This window comes from Mastigoproctus giganteus, chromosome 2 (assembly GCF_048544385.1).
Source record: "Mastigoproctus giganteus isolate SK-2022 chromosome 2, ASM4854438v1, whole genome shotgun sequence".
Lineage (NCBI taxonomy): Eukaryota > Metazoa > Arthropoda > Arachnida > Uropygi > Thelyphonidae > Mastigoproctus > Mastigoproctus giganteus.
This window is the reverse complement of record NC_143576.1, coordinates 95,837,068-95,862,375: the sequence shown is the minus strand read 5'-3', so window position 1 is coordinate 95,862,375 and position 25,308 is coordinate 95,837,068. Positions and strand designations below refer to the sequence as shown.

Genomic DNA, 25,308 nt, shown 5'->3' with positions numbered 1-25,308 from the left:
AAGATTTGAATTGCGCGTTAAGCTTACCGCACATCAGACAGGTAATAAATAAACGTTTGCCTCCTGCCCGCCTCGGTGTGTTCCATCAACCATTGGAAGAAGACGTGTTACTTGTTTGTCTCCCACTAATAAAGTCAATGCAGACTTGCATTTAAAAATTCCAATTTTTAAATGAGCCAGATGAAAATGTTACCGCGAAGGAGATGACGGTAAAAGAACTAGATGAAATCTTTTATGTCAGAGGTTCCCAAATTTTCTCGGTTCACAGCGCCCTTAGTGCCTCAGTAATTTTTTTATGGTGCACCTAGACCAAAAGAAATACCTAACGGTTCCATTTATTAAGTAGTTAGGTCCAAATAAATTAATAAGAAATGTTGAAACTGTGAACTATCTTGAGCTAATTAATAGTTTGCGTGGTGTTCGACAGATGTTGAGTATCGCTGTGTTTCCCTCGAAAATTTAAAATATTCCGCGGCGCACAGTTTGGGAACTGCTGTTTATGCAATAAACATTTAATTGCATAATTATTTTCATTATCTTTTACATTGTATACAGTTAAAATGTTATTTAAAAGGTATTTTAAATAACTTTTTAAAATTGTTTATGGACATTCCAGAAGGTCAAGGACCAATTATAATTTTTCCTATTGATTATTATATTCGATTAACGCGTTTCTGTGACAAATTAATCGCGTTAATCAAGGCCAGCCTGTATATGATATCAAAATTATTTTTTGCATCCATTTCCTTTGTGACCACATCATAGTATCCAATCAAATTGGTCAGACAAGACTTCCCCTTAAAAAACCCATGCAGTGTCTGAACTATAACCAGTTTTGTCTAGGTGACGCTGCATTTGCTTCTTTAACCAGTGACTTCATTATTTTCCCTGGAACAGAAGTTAAACTAAACTGACAGGTCTGTAATTACTCGTGTCACCTTTTGTGAATTGGGGATACATGTGCACATCTCCAGTCCACGGGGACCTCTCCTGATTCCATGGGTGCCCTCATCATAGCTAAGGGCCAGCTTACTTCCTTTGCTGCCTCCTTTAATTTAACTAGATAGATCCCATCCACCCCAGGTGCCTTCTTTATTTTTAACTTCAGCAATTACTCCACCACTTTGCTTTCAGTTATTACAAAATTTATTTTGTAATTACTGAAACTCCACTTCTGTACAGAATTTCTCTTGTATGAATGTAGATGCAAAATACCCATTCAGTTTCTCAGCTACGTGGGCAGAATCATCAACAATGGAACCATCGATATGAAGTGGACCAATCTGAATCATCCCCTTCCTTCTAGAATTTACATAAGTAAAGATGTCTTTATTGTTTTTTTTTTTTTTTTTTGCATCCTTTGCTGAGGATTTCTCGTAATATACCTTTGCTTGCCTAAACTCCTTTGTGACTTGATTACAGACTATCTTATATTTACCATAGGCATGTGTGTCTCCTGATAATTTATGTGTCCCATGCATTTAGGCCTAAACCCCTAACAATATTTCTTAGAGGCGCACTATGGCCACAGCAGCTTGTGCACAACTAAACACCTATGTTGGGAACATCATCAGTTAGTCTCACTGTATAGAATTCAAAAAAAAATCTCTGAGACCATTGTAGTCACCTTTACGAAAACAAAAACTCTTCCTTTTAACCCATGATATTAGTTACATCTTTGAGTAAATCCCACAGTAGCCGACCGGGCTAGCCGAGTGGGTAAAAGTACCTGCCCGGCAACCCAAAGGTCGCGGGTTCGATTCCCGCCTCGGGCTTGGATCAAAGTACTGCAAAAACCTTGGGAGGTGCAATATGGCCACAGAAGCCGATGCGCCAACAACTATCAAATCAAAAAAAAATCCCACAGCAGTACATTGTGATCACTGCCATCTAGTGGTTCCTTTATCTGCAGATTGTTAATGCGTGATGAATCACTGCTGATAATCAGATCAAGAGTATTACTTCCTCTGGTTGCCTCTCGAACATGCCTCTGTAGAAAACAACCATCCAATAAATCCAGAAAAGTCTTCCTGGTGTGTCGGTGACCAGCCCACATGTTCCGAACTACATCTGAGAAGTTAAAATCCCTCATTATAAAAAAGTCATTCAGTGGGAGAAGACAGCAGTGATAATCAATTATTAGTTAAGTCCCCCAGGGTTCAGTGTTCATCCATTGTTTTCTATATTTATCAATGATATTGATGAAGGTATAACAGGCTTAATGTCTAAGTTTGCAGATGATACGAAGGTTCGCAAGTAGTTAATGAAAGTATGCTACTGTAACAGGATTTAGAAAAGTTGAGCAGATGGGCTGAGAGGTGGCAACTGAAGTTTAGCATTGACAAATATAAACTACTGCTTATGGGTAGCAGTAAACCCAGAGTAATGTATCAACTGTGTGGTACTACAAACAGGGTGGTAGAGAATGAAAGGGATATGGGAGTAATTGTGCAGTCAGATATGAAGTTTCCTGAGCAGTGCAAAAAGGTTGCGAAATTAGCTCATGGTGTCTTGTCAATGATACACAGGAATTTTTCTAGCAGGCGTTGGTTTGTGTACGGTGTTGGTCAGGCCACACTTGAGTGCTGTATACAGGTCTGGGGCCTCATTTTAGGACAATGTAGAGCAGCTGGAACAAGTACAGAGAAAGGCAACAAGAATAGTGAATGAAACAAATGGTTGCTCTTACAAAGAGAGGCTTAAGTTTTGCAAATTACGGTGTCTGGAGACTGGGTACCTGCGAGGTGATCTGATTGAGGTGTATAAGGCCTTGAATGGTTTGAGCAAGCTCAATGCTGATGGGATTCTTCCTCTTGCAGCACACCTTTTTTTTTTTTATTATTCCACATGCCAAAGCTTATTATCAGTACTTGTAAACAGTAGTTTACTTCTTCGTGGAATCTATCAAGCAATGTACATTACACAGCTAGGGAGAGAATTCTGCTTACTGATCCTTACTAGTAAGCTTGTGAGAACACAGCATGACCATGCATCGAATGGGGACTGTTCTACCATCTCATGATATTGCTATTTTCTTTCATAGTCTGAGTTTTACTTGTTCTTCTCTGCAATAATTAAGGTACTTTTTTGGCCAAATTGAGCAGTGTGTGTGCCACTCTCAAATGTCCCCATGGGCACAAAAAGGTTGGCAACCACTTCTTTACAGCAATGACACCAGCTTCTGTAAAGAATATTTTGAAAACACTTAGTGACATTTTTGATTTACTGTAATTTTAGTTCCTGCTTCAAGTAACTTCCACTGTTGTAACCTAGATCCAAGTTGTTCTGCTTGCTCTTTAGATAAGTTGAAATTTTGAACTAAGTCATTCAACTCTTCTTACTTAAATACAGGCCGACCGAGCTAGTCGGGTAGGTAAAGTACCTGCCTGGAAACCCAAAGGTCACGGGTTCGAATCCCGCCTCGGGCTTGTGGATCAAAGTACTGCAAAAACCTTGGGATTTGCATTATGGCCACAGAAGCTGATGCGCCAACAACTACAAAAAAAAAAAAAAAAATTAAATATAGTAGCGGACAAAAAAAACTGCATCACTTGTGAATTTTGTGTTGCATTGTGGGTTGCAGAAATGTTCGAAATGCATTTTTTATATGGGATCTATATCTCTGTGAATGAAATTCAATAAAAAGACTCTGCCTGATATACCTAATTGCCATAAATATCTTCCCAAAGGGTAAAATGCATAATTAATGAAATATAAGAAATCATGCCAGTGGCATTCATGACAACCAAACATACATTTTATTGCATTTACGTGTACAAACTGAAATGACAAGTTACGTAATAATGTAATAGTATTATGTACTGTAAATCAGCAAAATAAGTCCTCAATATTTTGTTGTTCCTCCTCAAGCTGCAATTAAAGTCTTGCAACGATCTGGCATAGAGTTAATCAACTTCTGAATATACGGTTGCCCAATTTCGTGGTACCACACCCTTACATTACTCTCTTGCAGCCGAATCTTACTTGATGGTTTCTTCTGAGCAATTGTATATGACATTATGTACCAACAGTTTTCAATATGATTCAAATGTGGACTTTTGCTGGGCCAGTCCAACACTGTAATTCCAGCATTTCTGAGTTATGACTACTCCTTAAGGGAGAAAAATGAGGGAAAATATTGGTGTATGTTTTAATCCTTGTGAGACAAGAAAACAAACTCATCATTAAATCTAAATAGTATAAAGCTTACCAGTTTTGCTGTGTTGCAAGGTGCTGAGTCCCATTGAAAAATGCTGTTTTGGATGCCTGTGGTGATCCCTAATAATGAGTTTCAGGCACTCCTCCAAGATAGCAGTGTAGGTGTCTGCATTCACCGTTCTATTAATAAACTTAATTCACCCAACCCCTTTGCTTGTTATGGATTCCTAGACCATCTGACCAGCGGGTAACTTGACAGTGGTGTTATGCAGACAGGATGCTATGCCTCTGATTTTCGTCTTCTGGCATATCGCTTCCCAACCAAGCCAACATTGAATTTCGATTCGTCAGAAAAGATCACTGTGTCCCGTTGCTCTTTTGTCCATGAAACATGCGTTTTAGCCCAAGCAAGTTGCTTCTTCTTCTTGGGCTAATAGGCATGCAGACCATATTCCGAAAGCCATCTTTGGATAGTTCCTGCACTTGTTTCAACACCAGAAGCCATCTCAAAGTCCAGTTTTAGATCAGGAGCACTAGCATGGTGATTATGAAGGCAAAGTCATTTCAAATATCGACCTTTGGAAGGCATAGTCTCTCTTACAGCTTGATCCAGGTCTTCTCTTCACATCACCGATTTCATGCTTTAATTTCAGCACCCCGAATACTGTTGACTGGTGGCAGCCTATTTTATCAGTGATTTCGCAAGTAGAAAGCCCTTCCTGGGAAAGAGCAATAGCTACACTTTTTTTTTCTTGGTGTCATTAGCATACTTGAACATACGGAGGCATGTATACCCTTCCAATGCTATATTTATAGACATGGCTGATGCAATACCTTGCAATTACTGTCTGGTGCAATAGAAGTATTATCTGACGCAGTACCTTTGCTTTGCGACAAACAAAATGACTGTAATCAAACCATATCTTATACATTTCATTACAAATGTTACTTTTTTTAAGGTGATAGTTTTTTTGTCTGCCACTGTAAATGTGGTGAGTTAAATTTTGTGAGTTTTCTAGTTGGTAGTCCAAATCTGTTAAAGTGGATGGTCTAGCAAAATCTGCAATACAACCTCCTTGCTATAATTATCACTGCTTCCTTTATCTCCATAATTTTGGAGATTTGGAATTTGTAAAGCTTCATTATTTGGAATAAGCCTTATTGCAGAAGATGTTAGGATATTTGATGCTGTGCTTGCTTTTTTCTGATTATCCCTGATATTGATACTTTTTCTTATGCAGAAAGAGTAATCATCAGTATGGTTCTGCAGTTCTAGCCACATCACAGGAGCAGAAAAAGGCATACAGTCAGTCCTCCCATAACATGTGCTTACATTACATGAATTCGATCATACATGGTTTATAAATAGGGGAACGATATTGTGTATAGCACAAACCGAATTCGCTTATGCACGATTCGCCTTTGTGTTTACGAGAAATGGCAGTCGAACACGGAATCACCCCACAATAGGAATGAAGAGAAGGTTCTGAAAATGTATTTGTTTTTTATATCAGTGAAGGGGAAACACATTTCACCATAATAATGTAAAAACCCACACAATTTCAGCTATCGGTATTATTACAAATGCAATTACTACCAGTTTATAACAGATTCCACTAGCAGAAACGTAACTGGAAGTTATTTTTATTGTTTTTTGGTAGTAACCCCCAGAAATGTGCTTTAGTAAAATGTGAGCTAGTGAGGTGTTAATAGTGTGCCGCTGCCTTTACGGTGTTGTTTATTCAGTTGCTACATTCACACAGCTTTTTTATGTGTATCAAGTGTGCCTCCTCATTTTGTAATTGTGCTTTATTCCCTAAAAATGAGTAAAATACTTAAAAGGTGTGAAAAGGGAGCATCCTGGTGAAGACACTACAGATTTAGAGAGAAAAAGAAAAGCAATATCGATAGACAGAGCCAGACTGGGTCAAAAATTCTTACCCGGGAAAATTTGTAGTGGCCTCATACCATAAACTCATACTAGTGTTTATGGTAAAAATAACACCGGCTTCCAGAGCTTTCCCGGTAAGGCTTATGGCCAGTCCGCCTCTGTCGATAGAGAAAAAATATGAAATTGTGATGCACTTTGAGTGAAATGAAAGACCATGTGATACTGCACATGCTACAGGCCTAAATGAGGCAACTCCATGAATTAGAAAGAATGCAGAGAAAATAAAAACAACTTTCATAGCAGGAACAACTCAAAGTGTAACAAATTCCATTAGATCAAGACAAAGAATTGGAAGAGATAAAACGTCTGTTTGGATAGAAGATCAAACAAAGAACAAGTTTGCTTATGATAGAAGCAAAAGCATTAGCAATATTTTATTACGTAATAGTCGTAATCATTAATAACACAATAAATAATCCTAATAAAAAGTATTTTATTACGATTATTTATTGTGTTTGGTAGTTTTTTGGTTACAAATGTGTGTTCAACCTTGGGTGGTCGGCACCTAACCCTATTTTTCCCATAGGGTCTCTTATTTATATTGCACGATTTTGCATTGCACGAGGGTTTCTAGGAACACAACTATTGTGCTATACGAGGACTGACTATACTTATAATTTTCCAAGGTAGCCACATCCACAGATTTGTAGTGTAGCTAATACAGAACATATGTGGAGCCCAAGTTTTATCCTGATCACCAGTCTTACAAAGTACAAAGAATATGCACTTTAGATTTTTGTCTGAGTTGTTATAAACTGTCCACACTTGTAGTAGAAATTGTCAAGGTAATTGAGACACTTCTTTTGCTTCTGCTTAAAAATTTTAACAATACACTGCTAAGCAAAACACAGAAGAAACAATATGCAATAGATACACAGATAAATTGTACACATACACTGTTTTTCAATTACTGAGAGAGAGAGAGAGAGAAAGAGTGACAAGGATGAATATATGAACTCTCTCTCCAGCATTACTGCCATCTATGAGCACATGCAAACATTGTCATTTGCAAGTAATACAACAGGTCAGTGTTATATCAACTTGCCTAAATTGTAGTAAGGTATAAGTATTATAGGTAAACACAGAAACCTATATATGTAGGTAACAGGAGGGCACGTATATGGTGGAAACTGCATGGAACTATGCACCTGTCATGTCAACAAGGAACTGTTCAGGCAGGTGGACGGTCGGTGATGATCTGGGGTGTGTTCAACTGGCACACGTTGGGACCTCTGGTACATCTAGACACATCTCTGAATGGTCCAGGTTACGTGTCCATCCTTGCAGACTATCTGCATCCCTTCATGGTCATCATGAACCCACACAACAATGGACTTTTTCAGCAGGACAGTGCACCTCCCCACAGAGCTTTGGTGACTAGAACATGGTTCGAAGAGCATTCCACAGATTTTACCACCATGGAATGGCCTCCCTGTTCACCAGACATGAACCAAGTGGAGCATCTTTTTTGGATGTTGTGGAAAGGTCCTTTCGAGCTTTGGATCCTCCGCCCAGGAATGCGATGGAATTATGGACAGCAGTGCAGCAACCATGGATGGAAAAACCTGTGGAATGCTTTCTTGAACTAGTGGACTCAATGCCTCACCGTGTGACTGTCCTTATCTGGGTGAAAGGTGAAAATGAAGGCCTAAAATATATATAATCACGATGCAGTGAAATTGCTTCTCTCTCTCTCTCTCTCTCTCTCTGCTCTTGGGCATAAGCAATGGTCACTGATAATCTTAAAATAAATTTAAGTATAATTCTGTGCAGTATTCAGCAACTTTTACCAAAGTAGAAATTTATTCCTCTACTTTGGTGTTATCTTCAACCTTTTCTTTATCAACTGGTAGTAACTTGCACTTTGTCTTGCCAAATTTTCATTGATATTAACATAGTTTTCAAAATTTATTTTAGCATACTGGATTTGGAAGTTCTCATGAATTATCCCTGTTAAGGTCACCTTCATGTTTTAACAGTGAGGGCGCTTGCTAAATTCTGTTAATCGGCCTGCATGCTTCTAGAGAATTCAAATTGACTAAGTCATTCTTGTGCATTTCATGCAGTATTTTTTCTGAAGTCAATGAATAATCAAGAATTTAGTGTACATGAAAAGACAGATATCATTGACAATAATAAAATGGAATGAGGACAAAAAATGCAAAGAAACAAACAAACAAATTTGCCAATCAATGAAGTTTCATAACAAATTGGCTTACTACATACATATTCTTCATGATTTTTTGTAAATTATCTTTTTTTTTTTTTTTTTTTTTTTTTTTTCCTTTCTTGAATGTGTGTTAAAATTACAGATCGCTCCCTAACTATGGGTTGAACTTTCAGTGTCATGTTTGTAGGTTAATAACTGTACATGTACTGAACAATTGTCTGTAAGCAAAACCAGATAATGTTTCTTTAATTTTATACACTTTGTCAATCATTTTTAAAACAGTTCAATGATTATCCATAACTTTTTTTTTTTTTTTTTTTTTTGTTCAATTCAGTCACCAACATGTCTTGCTGATTTACCATTGAGTGCCAGAAACTCTTCTGAATTAGCTCTCAGTGGTGCAGTAATGTTCTCTCTGTCCCTCCCTCCCCAACGCTGCTTACTTTTGAATGTAAGCATTTTGTCTTAGTTTTCATTTTCTTATTAACTCTACATTAAAAACAGTACGGGGGTCATAACTCTGGATCACACCTGACAGTTTGGACATCCATCTTTCACATTCATTGCCCTTTACCAGTTCTCCACATCTTCTTAAAGTGATGTCATGTCTTTCCCCAAAACTGACAGTACCTACTTTTAAGTTTAAATCTAGGCTGTTTGCCAAGTGATTCGGAATTAGCTTGAACCAAAATTCCCAATAATAGTTCATTGTTAACTCTTAATTATTTGAAACATGTCACAGCATGTTGTCAGTTTCCTCATTGTTAGTGGCACAAAGTTTCACTTCTGCTGAAGCTTCTCAAAATCTTATTTTTAATATCTGATAATGTACTGGTTGGTATTCCAAACCTCTTGGAATGTCACTCTTTCTTCATAGTGTCTATATATAAGTTGTGCTTTTTGCTGAAGCTCCTTTTAATGACATTTTAGTGATTGAACAAAATAAAAACACTGTACAGAAATGAAGAACATCCTCGCTATAAAATATTACCAAGGATCTTTTACTATCATTGGTAATGATAAAATATCTTTGATAATAATGTTATTTACAAATCTCAGTAGCTGGGAAATAATTAATTATTCAAGTTTGAATTAAACCAGTTTCGTTTCATTGCTTCTATGTTGAGTGAATTACACCAAGTGGGGTGTTGAATTCTTAAATTGTGTGAAAAAACACAAAATTAAGATAATTTAGTTTGTTGATCTCTATAGCGCAGGAAACATTTTCCTGGCAGTTTCTGTACCCAGTGTAAAATCTGTTTTCAAGTCTAAACAGGTCAAAAAACAAATTTGCTTGTACTTATTCTTTCTCTGTTTATTTTGTAGACTTAAAAACAGAATCCCAAAATGGGTTCAGAAACTTCATCTGCAAATACTGAATTAATGTAGTGTATTTTTTTGAATATTCTGGATTTGAGAAATTTTCCTGCATTATAGAGATCAATAAACAAATTATTTTGATAATTTGATGTGAAGCAGTGTTTTATTCATATAATGAAGGATATATTATTGACTTAATTGTTAGATTAAATTATTTTCTATAAGTAGCTTATAGAATTTATTTTGAATTTAGATAGCGCAATTTGAAAGTGATTAATACCTCGTGTCTGCAGATTTACTGTTCATAACTTGCCACCATTGTTATACCCGAACTAGATAGCAAGGTTTAAAGGAAAACTAGATAATGAGCATAGTATATTATCAATTAATGAGTAAAATTTACTAATCTTATTAAATTTCATTGTCAATTAAATTGTACTTTTTTAACTAAATACACATAACGACCTAGTTTTTACAAATGTAACATTATAAATTAATACATGTAACTTGACAGGATATAAGAAAGTCATAACATTACTCGGAGATAATATTAGATACTGAAATACATATATATAGTGTTATAACTGCATTGGGATATAAGTGTAGGGTTATATTTTGTATTGGAATTTTATTTGAAATTGAATAGAAATCATGACTCAGACCAGAGCAGCAAATCAAAGGGCTCAAACTAGTGGGAGTGCTGTGCCTCAGGGGAGAACTGAGGGGGCTGGTTGTCCTCTGAATCACAGCCTTTTGAAATGCACTGCTTGTTTGATGTTTGTGGAGTAATCAGGAATGGAACATGGTATTACCAAGGGGAATGTCTTTGTGTGTGCGTGATGTAAGAAGTGTGAGGAAATCAAGCGCCAACTCAGCGTTGTTATGGGCCTATATGAGAGCTTGAAGGACAGGGTTGGATGCCCTCGAAGGATTTCAATTGAGGGACCCATCAAGCTCTCATCTGTCCACATCAATGCCAGAGCTTGCACTTGAACATCATGCAACACAGCAGCAACCCTCAAGGCAGAATGTGCTGGTCTCAGAGGAACTAGTTATTTTTGCTGACTCTATTGTCAGGGAGACTGGGAATATACTATGCAAGAAGGATAGGTGGAATAGGACCAGGGTATGTCTGCCAGGTGCAAAGGTTGATGACATTGTAGAGCAGATATCATCTTTTAAGGGCACAAAGGGCAGTATTGTTGTGCATGTTGGCACTAATTGATATTAATTGATAACTGGAGAATTACTTAACAAGTACAGGTCAATGTTGAAAAAAAAGCCGAGAGTTAGGATTGAATTAGAAAGTGTCTGCAATTCTGCCCAGACACGATAGGAAAGAGTATAGGATGAGAACCTTGTCGATCAATTCGGCCCTGGAGAGATTGTGCAAGGCTCAAGAGGTTGAATTTTTCCCACTTTGGTCTGTGCTTGTTAACAGGAGAGACTGCTTCTACAGGGATGGGATACACTTAAATAGAAAGGGTGCAAGAATATTTGCTGATGCTATCGAGGCAGAGTTAGGTGAGTCGGAAAACTGTTAGCTTGGGAGGGGGATACATGGACTAATAGATTAACAGTAGCCACTGGCACAGGTGAAAGTGATTCTTGCACTGCTTCTATTGAAATACAATTGAGCAGCAGCCTGAGAAGCAAGGCGGTGGGGATTTCTAGGAATGCTGGGAGTCATAGTGGAACAAGTAAATACATGGGCTGCGTTAGGGTAACTAAGAGTAGAAACAGGTGCATGTATACTTGCACATACACCAATGCTAGGAGAATTTGATGAGCTTTAAGTGCTAGTCAAGACATCTAAGGCAGATATTGTTGGGAAATAACACAGACGTGGTGTCACACAGACATAAGCAGTGAGAATTGGAATTTGGGGAGTACAATGTGTACAGAAAGGATATACAGGATAGGAAGCGACGAAGGGCTATGCTGTTAGTTAAACACATAAAATCTAAGGAAGTGCATCCAATTGATGTTGGTGGACAATGCAATGTTGAGTCTGTTTGGTGTGACATAAGCACTGAGAAAGGAAAAATGAGAGTAGGTGTGGGTTATAGGCCTAATGAATGTGATGAGTCTAATGAGCAATTGTGCAGAGAAATAGAGTAGGCCAATAAATCAGATTGTCCTATAATGGAGGATTTTAATTTCCCAGAGATTGACAGGAATTTGTGGGTAGGTCACACACGCTAGCAAGGCTTTTGTGGATTTATTGGATGATTGTTTTCTACAGCTGCATGTTTGGGAGGCAATTGGAGGGAGTAATACTCTTGATCTGATTATCAGTAGTGATTCTTCATGCATTAAAAATGTGCAGAGAAAGGAACCACTAGGTGGCAGTGATCACAGTGTGCTGAAGTGGGATTTACTCAAAGAGATAACTACATCAGGGGTAAAGGGAAGAGTTTTTGCTTTCGTAAAGGTGACTACAGTGGTCTGAGACAGTATTTAAATTCTATACGGGGGGACCAACTGATGTTACCAACAGCAAATTCAAAGAATTAATCTTGGTAGCTACTAGGCTTTTCATACCAACTAAGAAATACTGTCAGTTGAATTAATTAGACATGTGGCAGAGAGAAAAAAATGCATGGGATACATAAAAATTAACAGGTGACACAGAAACCTATGATAGATATAAACTGGTCTGTAACCAAGTCGCAAAGCCAGATTACAAGAAATCTTTGGCAAAGGATGCAAAGAAAAACAGCAAAGAATTCTTTACTTATGTAAACTGTAGAAGGAAAGAGATGAATCAGATTGGTTCAATTGATATTGATGGTTCAACTGTTGATGATCTTGCTCAGATAGCTAACAAACTAAATGAATATTTTGCATCTACATTCACACATGAGGAGTTATTCAGGGATCGGAATGCCAGAGGTGTATTAAACTCTGGCGGTAAGCTAGATAATCTTGTAATAACTGAGAGTAAAGTGGAAGATAAATTGTTGAAGATAAACATAAGAAAGGCAACTGGGGTGGATGGAATCTATCCAGCTATATTAAAGGAGGCAGCAAAGGAAGTAAGCAAACCCTTAGCCATAATTATGAGAGCTTCCTTGGACTCAAGAGAGGTACCCATGGACTGGAGATGTGCAAATGTGACCCCAATCCACAAAGGAGGAACAAGGGGAGGCACTGGTTAAAGAAACATTGCAGGATCATCGAGATAAAGGAGAAGTCTTTTCTTACCAATTTGATTGGATACTATGATGTAGTCACAAAGGAACTGGATGCAAAGAATAATTTTGATATCATGTACAGTGAAACTTCTCCTAATGGACACCTCTCGTTAACGGACATCTCTCTACAACGGACATTTTCAAATTCCCCAACTCACCTCCATTGGTTTTAACGTGTTTGCAGCTTCTGTCTAGCGGACATTCTCTTTAACGGACGCGGACAGGCAATCTGCAGTGTTTCGTTTAGATTAGCACTTAATTTGATCTCCCACAACGGACTGCGGGAGAGCTCACGGCCCTTTTTCTAGGAACTTTTCTTCCACGTATTGCCTCAATCGTGTGTTTATCTTCTATTTCCGATTCTCTGAATTTTATCAAGGTTTACGTCGCGGTTCTAAACCCTTTTTCAAGAATTTTAAGGCACGTGTAAAACTTCTGATTATTACTGTGCGGGGGGAGGGGAATATGGTCGGCTTTTCAGTTTCAGTTTTCAGTTTTGTTCAGTGTCATGTGAAGTGCACAATGTCTTCTCGTAAACATTTAACTTTAAAAGATAAAGTCGAACTCATTAATGCGTATGATCGGCAAAAAAATAGTGTTCGCAATCTCGCTGCAAAATTCAAAATCGGGAAGACACAGGTAAGCGACATCCTAAAGAAAAAAAATGAACTGCTCAAACAATTTTGGCAACATGGAAATGATCAGGTTCAAAAATCATTCCCGAAAACTGTTGGACTTCAAATTTGTTGTGCATGTGCTAAAAAAATTCCCATTAATGGGCCTATTATTAGGGAAAAAGCTTTGGAGGTTGCGAAATCTATGGGAGTAAATGAGTTCAAAGTTTCTGTGGGATGGCTAGACAAGTTCAAAACTCGGCATAAAATTTCTTGGAAAACCGTAAGTGGTGAAGGTGGATCTGTTGATACTGGGGTTGTAACAGAGTGGACCGTCAAATTGGAAGATTTATGTCGTGATTTTGAAGCTAAGGATATTTACAACTGTGACGAAACAGGGTTGTTTTTTTAAAGCTCTTCCTGAAAAAACAAAGAGTCTAAAAAACGAAAAGTGCCAGGGCGGAAAAATGTCTAAGGAACGCTTGACTGTACTATTGTGTACAAATATGCTGGGAGACTTTGAACAACCTCTTGTTATAGGAAACCCACAAAATCCTCGTTGTTTCAAGGGCATAAAGTTGAATCTTTTGGATGTTGACTGGAAGTCTAATAAAAAAGCGTGGATGACATGAGATATCACGAGCGAATGGATAAGTCAATTTAACCAAAACATGATTCGTCAAAACAGAAAAATTATTCTTTTCATGGATAATGCTGGATCTCACCCGCACATTGAATTGTCCAACATTCAAATCATTTTTCTGCCACCAAACACATCTGCAGAGTGTCAGCCCTTGGATCAAGGGATAATAAAAAATTTTAAACTTCACTACAGAAAATGTGTTTTAAGACATCTCATTGCAAACATGAACGATGTAACATGTGTGAGTGACCTTGCAAAGAAAATCAGCATCCTAGATGCGATTCAGTGGATTTCCTCTTCAGTAAACGTAATTAGAAAACAAACTGTCGTGAACTGTTTTGTAAAGTCTGGCTTCTCAAACGCAAAAATTGAAGTTGTGAACAGCATGTGGAGCACCAAGAAGAACAAGAACTTCAACATCTATTGATAATGTACGATACTTCCGCTACAAGTGACCCTGGCTACAAAGATGCAGAAGATGGTGCTCTAGATATCAATGACATTATCATCGATATTTTTCAAGAAGTTACTCATGAGGATGAAGAAATGGAAGGAGGTCATTCTGTCGAAGAACATATTAACGACGAACCACCGATGAAAATAGAAGAAGCGCTCATACAAATCAATCATTTAAAAATGTTTTTCGCCGCTGAAGAAGATACGGAAGGACTTTCGATGGTTTCTTCACTCCAAACAAATGTTGAAAACAAAATTATCAGCCGGAAGAAGGTGCAGAAGAAAATAAGTGATTACTGTATGCATTTTTCTTAAGATAAAGTCATAATATGCATAGCACAATTGTATGTATATTATTTACAAAAATATTGTGCAAAATCTGTATATAATTTAATTTAATTTTACATTAAACGTTTAACGATTTTTCTTTATCTCTTGTGTATGTAATTGTATATTATTTACAAAAATATTGTTCAAAATCTGTATATATTTTAATTTAATTTTACATTAAACGTTTAACGATTTTTCTTTCTTTCTTTTTTTTTTTCTCTCTCAGACTTCTTGTTAGCGGACACTTCTCTCTAATGGACACATTTTCGTTCCCCATGGCTGTCCATTAAAGGGAAGTTTCACTGTATTTGGATCTTAAAAAAGGCTTTTGATACTGTTGCACATGGAAGACTGCTGCACGAATTGGAGCAGTGTCTCATTTGAGGCAAATTGCTGCTATGGATAAAGGGAGGGTTGAGTGGGAGAAGCAAGAGTGGTAATCAATGGACACTGCACTTCGTGGACTAATGTTATTAGTGGAGTCCCCGAGGTTTAGTGTTGGGTCCATTGTTGTTTTCTATATTCATCAATGATATTGATGATGGTATGTCAGGCTTAATATCCAAGTTTGCATATGATACAAAGGTCGGCCGGGTTGTTAATGACAGTACGCTGCTGCAACAGGATCTAGAAAAGTTGATCAGATGGACTTGAGAGGTGGCAGCTGAAGTTTAACAGTGACAAATGAAAAGTACTGTAAATGGGAAGTAGTAACCCCAGAATAATGTAACAACTAATAATGTTTCATTCTCCACTATCATGAGTGTAGTATGAAAGAAACCTGTTGATAATTGTGCAGTCAGATATCATGTTCTCTAAGCAGTGCAGACAGGCTGCAGTACAACTAATGGGGTCTTGTCAATGATATACAGTAATACCCCGACTTACGCTACCCCGACTTACGCGAACTCGGAGTTACGCGGTTCTTGATTTTTTTCGTTTGGCAACGCTGCCGCCCACTATCTTCAAGGTTGTTTTTCATATGTTATCGATATACGGTGCGACGGCGGAGAATGAGAGCGAAAGATGAACAAAATTCAACTTTGCTGCTTTTATGTTTTTTATATCAGTGAAGGGGAAACACATTTCACCATAATAACGTAAAAACCAACACAATTCCAGCTATCGGTATAATCGCAAATGCAATTAGATCGAGTTTACTACCAGTTTATAACAGATTTCACTAGCAGAAACGCAACTGGATTTTTATTGTTTTATGGTAGTAACCCCTAGAAATGTGAGGTGTTAATTGTGTATCTCTGCCTTTATGGTGTTGTTTATTCAGTTGCTACATGCGCGCAGCTTTGTTTATGCGTATCAAGCGTGCCTCCTCGTTTTGTAATTGTGCTTTATTCCCTAAAAATGAGTAAAATACTTAATTAAAAGGTGTGAAAAGGAAGCGTCCTGGTGAAGACACTGCAGATTCAGAGAGAAAAAGAAAAGCAATTATCGATAAACAGAGGCGGACTGGGTCAAAAATTCTTACCCGGGAAAATTTATAGTGGCCTCATACTATGGTTTATGGCCAAAATCACACAGGCCCACCGGGGTTTCGCCGGTAAGGCTTATGGCCAGTCCGCCTCTGTCGATAGAGAAAAAATATGAAATTGTGGAACGCTTTGAGCGAAATGAAAGACCATGTGATATTGCACGTGCTACAGGCCTAAATGAAGCAACGGCGAAAAGCACATGACAATTGCAAACTTGACAGGTTGAAAATTGAAAAGGGCTCAATTTACTGTAAAGGGCTTAAAAATTTTAGAAAACATAGACTCCAACGAAGAACGCGTTATAGCTACAAAGCAAGGAATAAAAAAATTATTAGCTTGCTACGAAGGAATTCTGCGTGAAAAAAAGAACGCGCTGTGTCGTCAGACGAATTTGTTAGATTTTATGAAGCCATCGACATCGAAATAACTTTTTTACGTAAGTCATTTGTTTTTTTTTTAATACATATTTTGTATTAATATGTATAAAGAACTGCAATTTTATTAATATTTTTCTTCTAAACTAGTGTTTTTGTTAGTCCTTGGTCCCAATTAAGCAAAATTTATATGTATTTATATACAAAGTTTTACCCCGACTTACGCGAATTCGACTTACGCGCTTTTCGTCGGACCCACCTATCGCGTAACTTCGGGGTATTACTGTACAGGAATTTTTCTAGCAGGGATAAGGAGGTGATTATCCCCTTGTATAAGGCAATGGTCAGGCCACACCTTGAGTACTGTATACAGGTTTGGAGGCCTCATTTTAAGAAGGATGTAGAGCTGTTGGAATAAGTACAGAGAAGGGCAACAAGATTAGTGAAGAGGACAAAGGATTGCTCTTACAAATAAAGGCCTATGTTTTGCAAATTGCAGTGTGTGGAGACTAGGCACTTGGAGGTGATCTGATTGAGGTGTATAAAGCCTTGAATGGTTTGAGCATACTCAATGCTGATGGGATTGGCGCCTCTGTAGCCAGGTGGGAAGGAGCAGCAGTGCGTAGCACACGCTTATTAGACCGGGGTTCGAGCCCGTCACCATCAAATACGGAGGATGCGGAAAGGTCAGGAATGACCACTGCATATTCCCGGAGCAATATGGCCTTAGTTGCTAATGCTCCTAAAAAAAAAAAACCAAACAAACAAACAAGCTGATGGGATTCTTGCTCAGATTAATCGCCTGAGAGGGCATAAATTCAAATTGAGGAAAAGACAGTTGTAGAATAGATGTGCGGAAGTTTGCCTTTAGCCAGTGGGTGATTGATTGCTGGAACAAATTTCCATCTGTCGTTGAAAGTTGATAGCTTGAACAGATTCAAGGCAGAACTGGACAAACAGTTTGAGCGAGTGGATGGGTGAAATGAGAAGGGTCTGTCTGTTGTTGTTTTTTTTTGGCTGATGCTATATAAGCTTGCTTTCTTGCATCATGTGCCCTTGCTAATGTTAATATTGTTGTTTTTGTTTCTCAGCACTTGTCAAGGAAAAATGGTGCAAATTCATGATGCAAATAGCCAAACTTATACAGCATCAGCCAAAAAAATCCATTTCACCTCTCCATTCCCTCCAATAGTTTGTCTAGTTTTACCTTGAATTTATTTAAGCAATCCACATTTACAACAACAACAAATGGAAATTTGTTCCAGCAACCATCCTTCCTCAATTTAAATTTATGCCCGTCATGTGCAAGACGGCATAAATTCTGAGAAAGAGCAAGACTCACATCAGCATTGAGCTTTTGCTCAATCCATTCAAAGCCTTAAACACCTCAATCAGATTACCTCACAGGTGCCTAGTGTCCAGATGCTGCAATTTGCAGATCTGACACCTTTCGCGGTGTCATCCCCTTTTTCCCCCTCGCCAATCTCATTGCCCCTCTCTGTTACTAGTTATAATTATCCAGCAGTTCTATATCCATCCTAAAATGAAGGCTCCAGACCTGCATGTAGTACTCCAAGTTATAGCCTGACCATTGCATTATACAATGGGATAATCACCTTATCTCTGCTATCATAATACCTGTATATCATAAAACTCCATGAGTTGACCTTGCAACCTGTTTACACTGCTCAGAGAACTTCTGAACTGCACAGTTACTCCTGGTTTTTCATTTTCAACTGCCCTGAATGTACAATCACTCAATCAATACATCCTTTGGAGTTACTGCTATCCAATGCAGTACTTTGCATTTGTTAAAGTTAAACTTCAGTTGCCATTTCTCAGCTCATCTGACTAATTTTTCCAGATCATGTGCCAAATACGTAGGATGCGGAAAGGTCAGGAAATGACCACTGCATATTCCCGGAGCAATATGGTCTTATTTGCTAATGCTCCTAAAAACCAAACAACAACATCCAGATCATGTTGTAGTAGCATACAGTCATTACTGTCATTAACCACCTTACCAACCTTTGTATCATCTGCAAACTCTGACATTAAAGCCTGATATGCCTTCATCAGTATTATTAATAAATACAGAAAACAGCAATGGGCCCAGCATCGAACCCTGGGGGACTCCACTAATAACATTAGTGCATGAACAACAGCAACCATTGATAACTACTCTGTCTTCTCAACCATCCTGTTTTTTCCACAGCAGTAACTTGCCATTAATGCCACACCTCTCCAATTTGTACAGCAGCCAAGATTTAGAATTTCTGTGGGCACTCTACTTTGTAAATTAGAAAAAAAAATTGAAAAGTCTGGGAATGAAAACATGGTTTTATGTTGTTCTTTTGTTTTGTGTACTAATACTAAGTATTGATTTTGTGTGTGAAATTTTTTTTTTATTTAACTCAGACTTGATTTGGATAACTGTGACCATTAGACTAATTCACATGTTTCACCTAAGATTATATCCCATAAATTCTCTTTTCAGCAATCTTCACATTTATGATGGTCCATCAATGAGGTACAGATTGTTAAGTTACTCTACTCCATACTTTTCAAGTAGGAATAATTCTCTGGTGATTACATACAATTCTACTATGAAAACTAATCACAGTTTTATAATATCTACACAATTACAAGGTAGGATGCCACAGTTGTAATTTTTTCCTTCAGTTGTTCATGTAAAAAAAGTGATTGTATTAATTATTGTAATGATTATTTCTCTCTCTCTCTCTCTCTGTATGATTTAATTTTGATTTCAGTTTTCTTTAGCTTACTCTAATTAAAGTAGAATTCTGCTCCATAAATATTGAGCTAAGTCTAGAAAGGAAAAGATATCAAGGATTTTGGATGTTCATTTTCTTAGGAAATATTTGACCATATGTAGAAAACTTGACCATCAAACAAGCCACTCACAAAACCTGACAGACCAGTATTAATTTTAATGAAACTGAATAATGCACTACATACAATGTAATTGTGCACTGTAACCCTTTTTTTGGTTTTGTTTTATGAAAACCTCAAGTACAAAAGGTATTAGAACCTATAGTACTTAGTACCATGACATTTATTCCTTAACTTTAAGAAAAAAGAAGTCTTAAGGAATAAATGAGTTAGGAGAAAAGTTGGTTCTGTGAGTTTGAAAGGATGCTGACTGGTTGCAGCATGCCTTCAAATTGGTTTCGAAGAGAGAGAGAGAGAGAGAGAGAGAGAGAGAGGGGGGGGGGGTTATAGAAGCTGATTCAGAAGAACAGTGCCCATGGAAATATCTATAGAAAAGGCATGCAACAGAAAACATAAGGTCTACTAGAAAGAGAGTGAAGAGACTTTATCAAAGATTAGTCATTGATTTAACTGCCCTTTGATGTTGTTGTTATTTGGGTTTTAGGAGCATTAGTAACTAAGGCCCTACTGCTCCTGGGATATGTGGTGGTCATTCCCTGACCTTTCCGCATCCTCTGTATTTGGTTGTCACGGGCTTGGACCCCAGTCTAATCAAGAAGCGTGTGCTATTCACTGCTGCTCCTGCCCACCTGGCTACGGAGGTGCCGCTCCCCCTTTGAATGGAGTCTAGAACTCTAAGAGAGTTTTGGGGGTGCAGCCCCAGACATGGAACAATATTCATAGTTGGGCAGATCTTGTCTAGAAATCTTGAGTGTCATTGAAGGTAAGCATAGGAGCAGAAGGATCCTTTTGCAAGATATAAAACAGGACTGAGTTTTAGAGGGATTTAGATAAACTAAATTATCTTTGCCCCACTGGAGATCAGCATTTAAGGAATTGGTAGTAGATATTTTGAGAAGTTGAATCTGTTTGTGCATGGAACGGTTTCTCAAACTAGAAGGTGGAATGCAATGTGCTATTAGTAGCAAAACTATGAATAGGATTTCTGATCGATGGAAGAAGGTCATTAATATACAAGAGGAAAAGAGTGGGAGAAAGAACTGAACCTTGGGGAATACCAGAATTAGTGGAGAAATTAAATTTTTCCATCTACCATCACCCACAATGAGCAGCCAGAAAGAAAACTGGATACCCAATTACAAAAAATACTTGGCAAACCAAGAAGAGGGAAGCTTATTTAGAAGGCCTTTGTGCCAAACACAATCAAAAGCCTTTGAAATATCAAGAGTAACTGTTTGGGTTTTATAAACTTTTCCGCTGAATTTATCCATAGATCGATAACATGACCAGTGGATCAGCACTGATGGAATCCATACTGGTGTTCATTGATCATATCGAAGGTTTCTAGATAGTTTGGGAGTTAATGGTTAATGGATTGCTCCATTGCTTTAGAAAGAGTAGAAGTAAATGCAATGAAACGATAATTGGATCGGAGGAATCCGTCACCCTTTTGTGGAACTGGCTGAATGAGCAAATTTCTGAGCACAAGGGAAAATGCTGGTGGAATAATAAAGTGTAAAAAAGCAGATAGGACAGGATAAGCTCAAAAGCACAGGTTTTGAGAACAAGTAGAGAAATATCTGGATCTGATGCTTTCTTGCCATCAAAACTTCAAAATTCTTTTGACATCCTTTTGATGGAAGACCATGGGCACTGAATGGAATATACTGGGAATGATAAGATCATCAATACATGACTTAGAAGAAAAGTAGGATATTAGCAGGTCAGTTTTATCTTTGGCTGAAGTGGCAATAGAACAATCCTCTTTTGACAAAGGTGGCAGTAGAGGTAGGAAAAAGTTGCTGCCAATAGCTTTGTCAAGAGACCAGAATTCTTGTCTACCATTTGGACAATAAGCAAGTTTTCTAGTCTTATCTTGTTCAAAATTTAGTTTGGACTGATTAATAACTGCTTTACAATTGATTTCTTGTAGGCAGAAAATGAACTTGGAGATTTGGATGCAAGCCAATTGTGAGATGCAACATTCTTATCTTGAACAGCCTTAGCACATTGGAAACCAAGGTTTAAATAAAGGATGAGATTAAGGTAGAGTGTGGAATAAAGGATTTCATCCTTACAAGAATGATTTCACTGATATGATCTGAACAAATGTTTGTTGGAAGATTTAAAATAGTCAAGCAACACTAGCTTGAGAATGTCCATAAGAGAAAAACTCCATTTGAGAAGAGACCATCACCAAGTTGTGATCTGAGGTGCCTAGAGGACCACTCAACTCGACCATGTATTTGGAAGGGTTGTTTATGAGAAAATGATCAATAGTGTTGGCTGTGTGGTGAGGATTGTCTGGTATTCTGGCAGGTAAATGAACAGTGTGCAAGGTCATTAGTAATTTCAAAAGCCTCCTTTCGACCAGCTGGAGTTGTGAATGTTAAAATCACCAAGAAAATTATCTTACTGTTAAGAAAGTTGGACTGGAGAAAATCCACTTTTAAAGAGAGGAAGTCAGTGTTACAAGTGATTAGTGTAGTTGGAAGAAAGATAGAGGCAACAGAAGAATTTGACTGCATTAGCATTACCAAGGGCACATGATGCAAGAAAGCAAGCTTATATAGCATCAGCCAAACACGCACACACACACACACACACACACACCCTTCTCATTTCACCCATCCACTCAATCCAAATGTTTGTCTAGTTCTGCCTTGAATCTGTTTAAGCTATAAACTTCTACAACGACAGATGGAAGTTTGTTCCAACAATCAACCACCCGCTGGCTAAAGGCAAACTTCTGCACATCTTTCCTCAATTTGAATTTATGCCCTCTCAGGTGATTATTCTGAGCAAGAGGAAGAATCCTATCAGCATTGAGCATGCTCAAACCATTCAAGACTTTATACACCTCAATCAGATCACCTCGCAGGTGCCTAGTCTCCAGACACTGTAATTTGCAAAACTTAAACCTTTCTTCTTAAGAGCAACCCTTTGTTCCATTCACTAATCTTGTTGCCCTTCCCTGTACTCGTTCCAACAGCTCTACATACTTCTTAAAATGAGGCCTCTAGACCTGTATACAGTACTCAAGGTGTGGCTTGACCGTTGCCTTATTCAAGGGGATAATCACCTCCTTATCTCTGCTAGAAAAATTCCTCTATATCATTGACAAGACACCATGAGCTACTCTAACAGACCGTCTGCACTGCTCAGAAAACTTCATATCTGCCTGCACAATTACCTCCAGGTCCTTTTCATTCTCTACCACTGTCAGTGTAGTACCACACAGTTGACACATTACTCTGAGGTTACTGCTTCCCATATGCAGCACTTTACATTTGTTAATGTTAAACTTCAGTTGCCACCTCTCAGCCCATCTGCTCAACTTTTCTAGATCCTGTTGCAGCAGCGTACTGTCATTTGTGTCATTAACAACCCTGCCAACCTTTGTATCATCTGTAAACTTGGACATTAAGCCTGATAAACCATAATCAGTATCATTAATGAATACAGAAAACAATAATGGACCGAACACTGAACCCTGGGGGACTCCACTAAGAGCAGTGTCCATTGATTACCACCCTCAGAATTACCAGAATTGAATCAAAATCGATTACCACTCTCACAAAATGGAGTAGAGAATTTTAAGCCAGAGAATAAAGAGGAAATTCCAAAATACTAACTCTGACAGGGAATATCAGAGAAGACATATGCACAAGTACCATCTTCAAAGTGGAAGGAATCATACAGTGAATAATTAGGACAAATGAGATGAGCAGTGGTTGAATCAAACAATAATTGGGATTTTCTCAGAAAAAGTATGTGGAGTTTGGTAGACTGACTGTAAGTGGAATTGGACATCACTGAGATCGGAACCGAGACTATGTATATTTTTTGAATGAATGAGGGAAGTGTTTGCGAGGTTTAGATCTTTTTTGTAGTTAAGTTTGTTCTATTAGTTTGACTAATCTTGATGTATTCCATAGTAAGAAAGGTGGAGAGGACATGTATGAAGTAATATGGCATACATACAGCAAGAATTAAACTGAGTGAAGAGGCTTACCTCACTATTTTCTTATGAAACCCTTGTTTTCTTATTCTTGTTATATTACTAAAGTTAAAATTTTAAAAATTACTTTAATGAATTTTCTAAGCATTTTAAAGAAAGAAGATGATCCAAAATATTACATTTCTTTTGAGGGCTGAAAATTTCGTTTTTTTTTTTTTTTGTTGTTGTTGTTGTTGTTTTTTTTTTTTTTTTTTTTTTTTTTTATAAAATTCAAACTTTAGTAATATAGTGAGAATTAGAATACAAGGGTTTCATTAAAAAATATTGAGGTAAGCCTCTTCATTTATTGTATTTATTTATAACGTGAAACAAATTGAAGCTTGCAGTTCTTATATATTTTAATACAGCAAGAATATACCCAACTCCTTGACATAATCGGGCGTTCACAGTGCCCATCACATACACACCACTCGGACTCCCTCCAGTCACTATCTGGCAGAGTAGAGACAATGAGATTATACACAAGCTGATCCGGAAGCCTCCTAACGAATTACAAATTGTTTCGTTCCAGTAGACTATCTAGCAGCCAGCCTGTGAACACAGTTTTAGAGTTGCACACAGTTTTAGAGACTAATGCAAGGAAGGTCGGATCTCGGCATGATGCCCATCATACTGCACAATGAAAGAAAATGGGGAGGATTGCTGGAGCTTTGCTCTGGAGGCTAAACATTTGTTCCACCAATTCAAATTCCCAATAAGCAGAGTATTGCTTATTGCACCCATTAATGATGGTCATCTAACACCTAGTATTGCCTGGTAACACAGAGGGGTGGCATTCCTCCATGTGGTATGGACACAGCACCTTGATCCCTGCTTACATTGGTTTGCACTTATGGGGTCACTTCCAGTACACTAGGTGCCATATTTCGTGACTTGCACATGGCGGTTATACCCAAGGTTACTAACTGTCCCATCATCATGAAGGTACAAGCAGAGGATTTGGTTGTCACAGAAGGAATGGGCTTCAAGATTTCGTGCACTTGATTCAAGTGACACCTGAATATCATTTCCATAACCATTTTACACTCCCAGGTAGCAATCCCAGCTTGTCACACATGTTAGAATGTTTATGACAGCCTCGAGGACCAAATAGATTATCTTTATGATCTGATCTCCCAATATGATCCCATAGACAGAGGTATGCAGGAGAATAATTTAACTCTCCAGGTTGTTCCCAAGATCAAAAAGTACACATTATATCAAAACGATAGAAATTAGCTGTAATCAAGCTCAACTCATTCTTTTCTTGGTTTCTGATGTAAGTTGTGTATCGTACAGAGTAGATACACAACTTACTCTCAAATTAAAACTTGGTGCATTGCTATAGTCAGTAGTAGTGCTGTTATTCAAGAGGATTTACTTTTATTGGAAGATTTAATTGTCAGGGAAATGGGTATTTTTTTTTTTTTTTTTTTTCTTTAATAAGGATTCAAGGATTATAACCAGGATGTGGCTGACAAGAGCAATAATTGGTGATATCACTAGCAGGTTTTCAGGTTTTTGGATGAGGGATGAGAGCATTATTATTCATGCAGGGACTAATGATCAGAAATGTGATACATGAAAAAGGTTACAAATGTGTGCCCACAAACTGATTTGTTGGATAAATATACGACTTTGCTGAAAAAATGCTAAGAGTTAAGTCAGAATATGCTTGCTCTAGAGACAAAT

At 37.8% G+C, this 25,308-nt stretch overlaps 1 protein-coding gene across 4 annotated transcripts in view; it reads left to right on the top strand.

The window, feature by feature from the left end:
- The window catches only part of LOC150089441 (cubilin-like), a 321,441-nt gene that overhangs the window by 263,648 nt on the left and 32,485 nt on the right, over positions 1 to 25,308 (top strand). For 3 of the 4 annotated variants that reach the window (XM_090389480.1, XM_090389481.1, XM_090389479.1), the window contains one exon: positions 19,201 to 19,352. In XM_090389480.1, coding sequence (XP_090245606.1) covers positions 19,201 to 19,352 — 152 coding nt within the window. Of the gene's footprint in view, positions 1 to 19,200; positions 19,353 to 25,308 lie in introns of those variants that run through there. The other variant, XR_016548045.1, reaches the window with a different exon arrangement.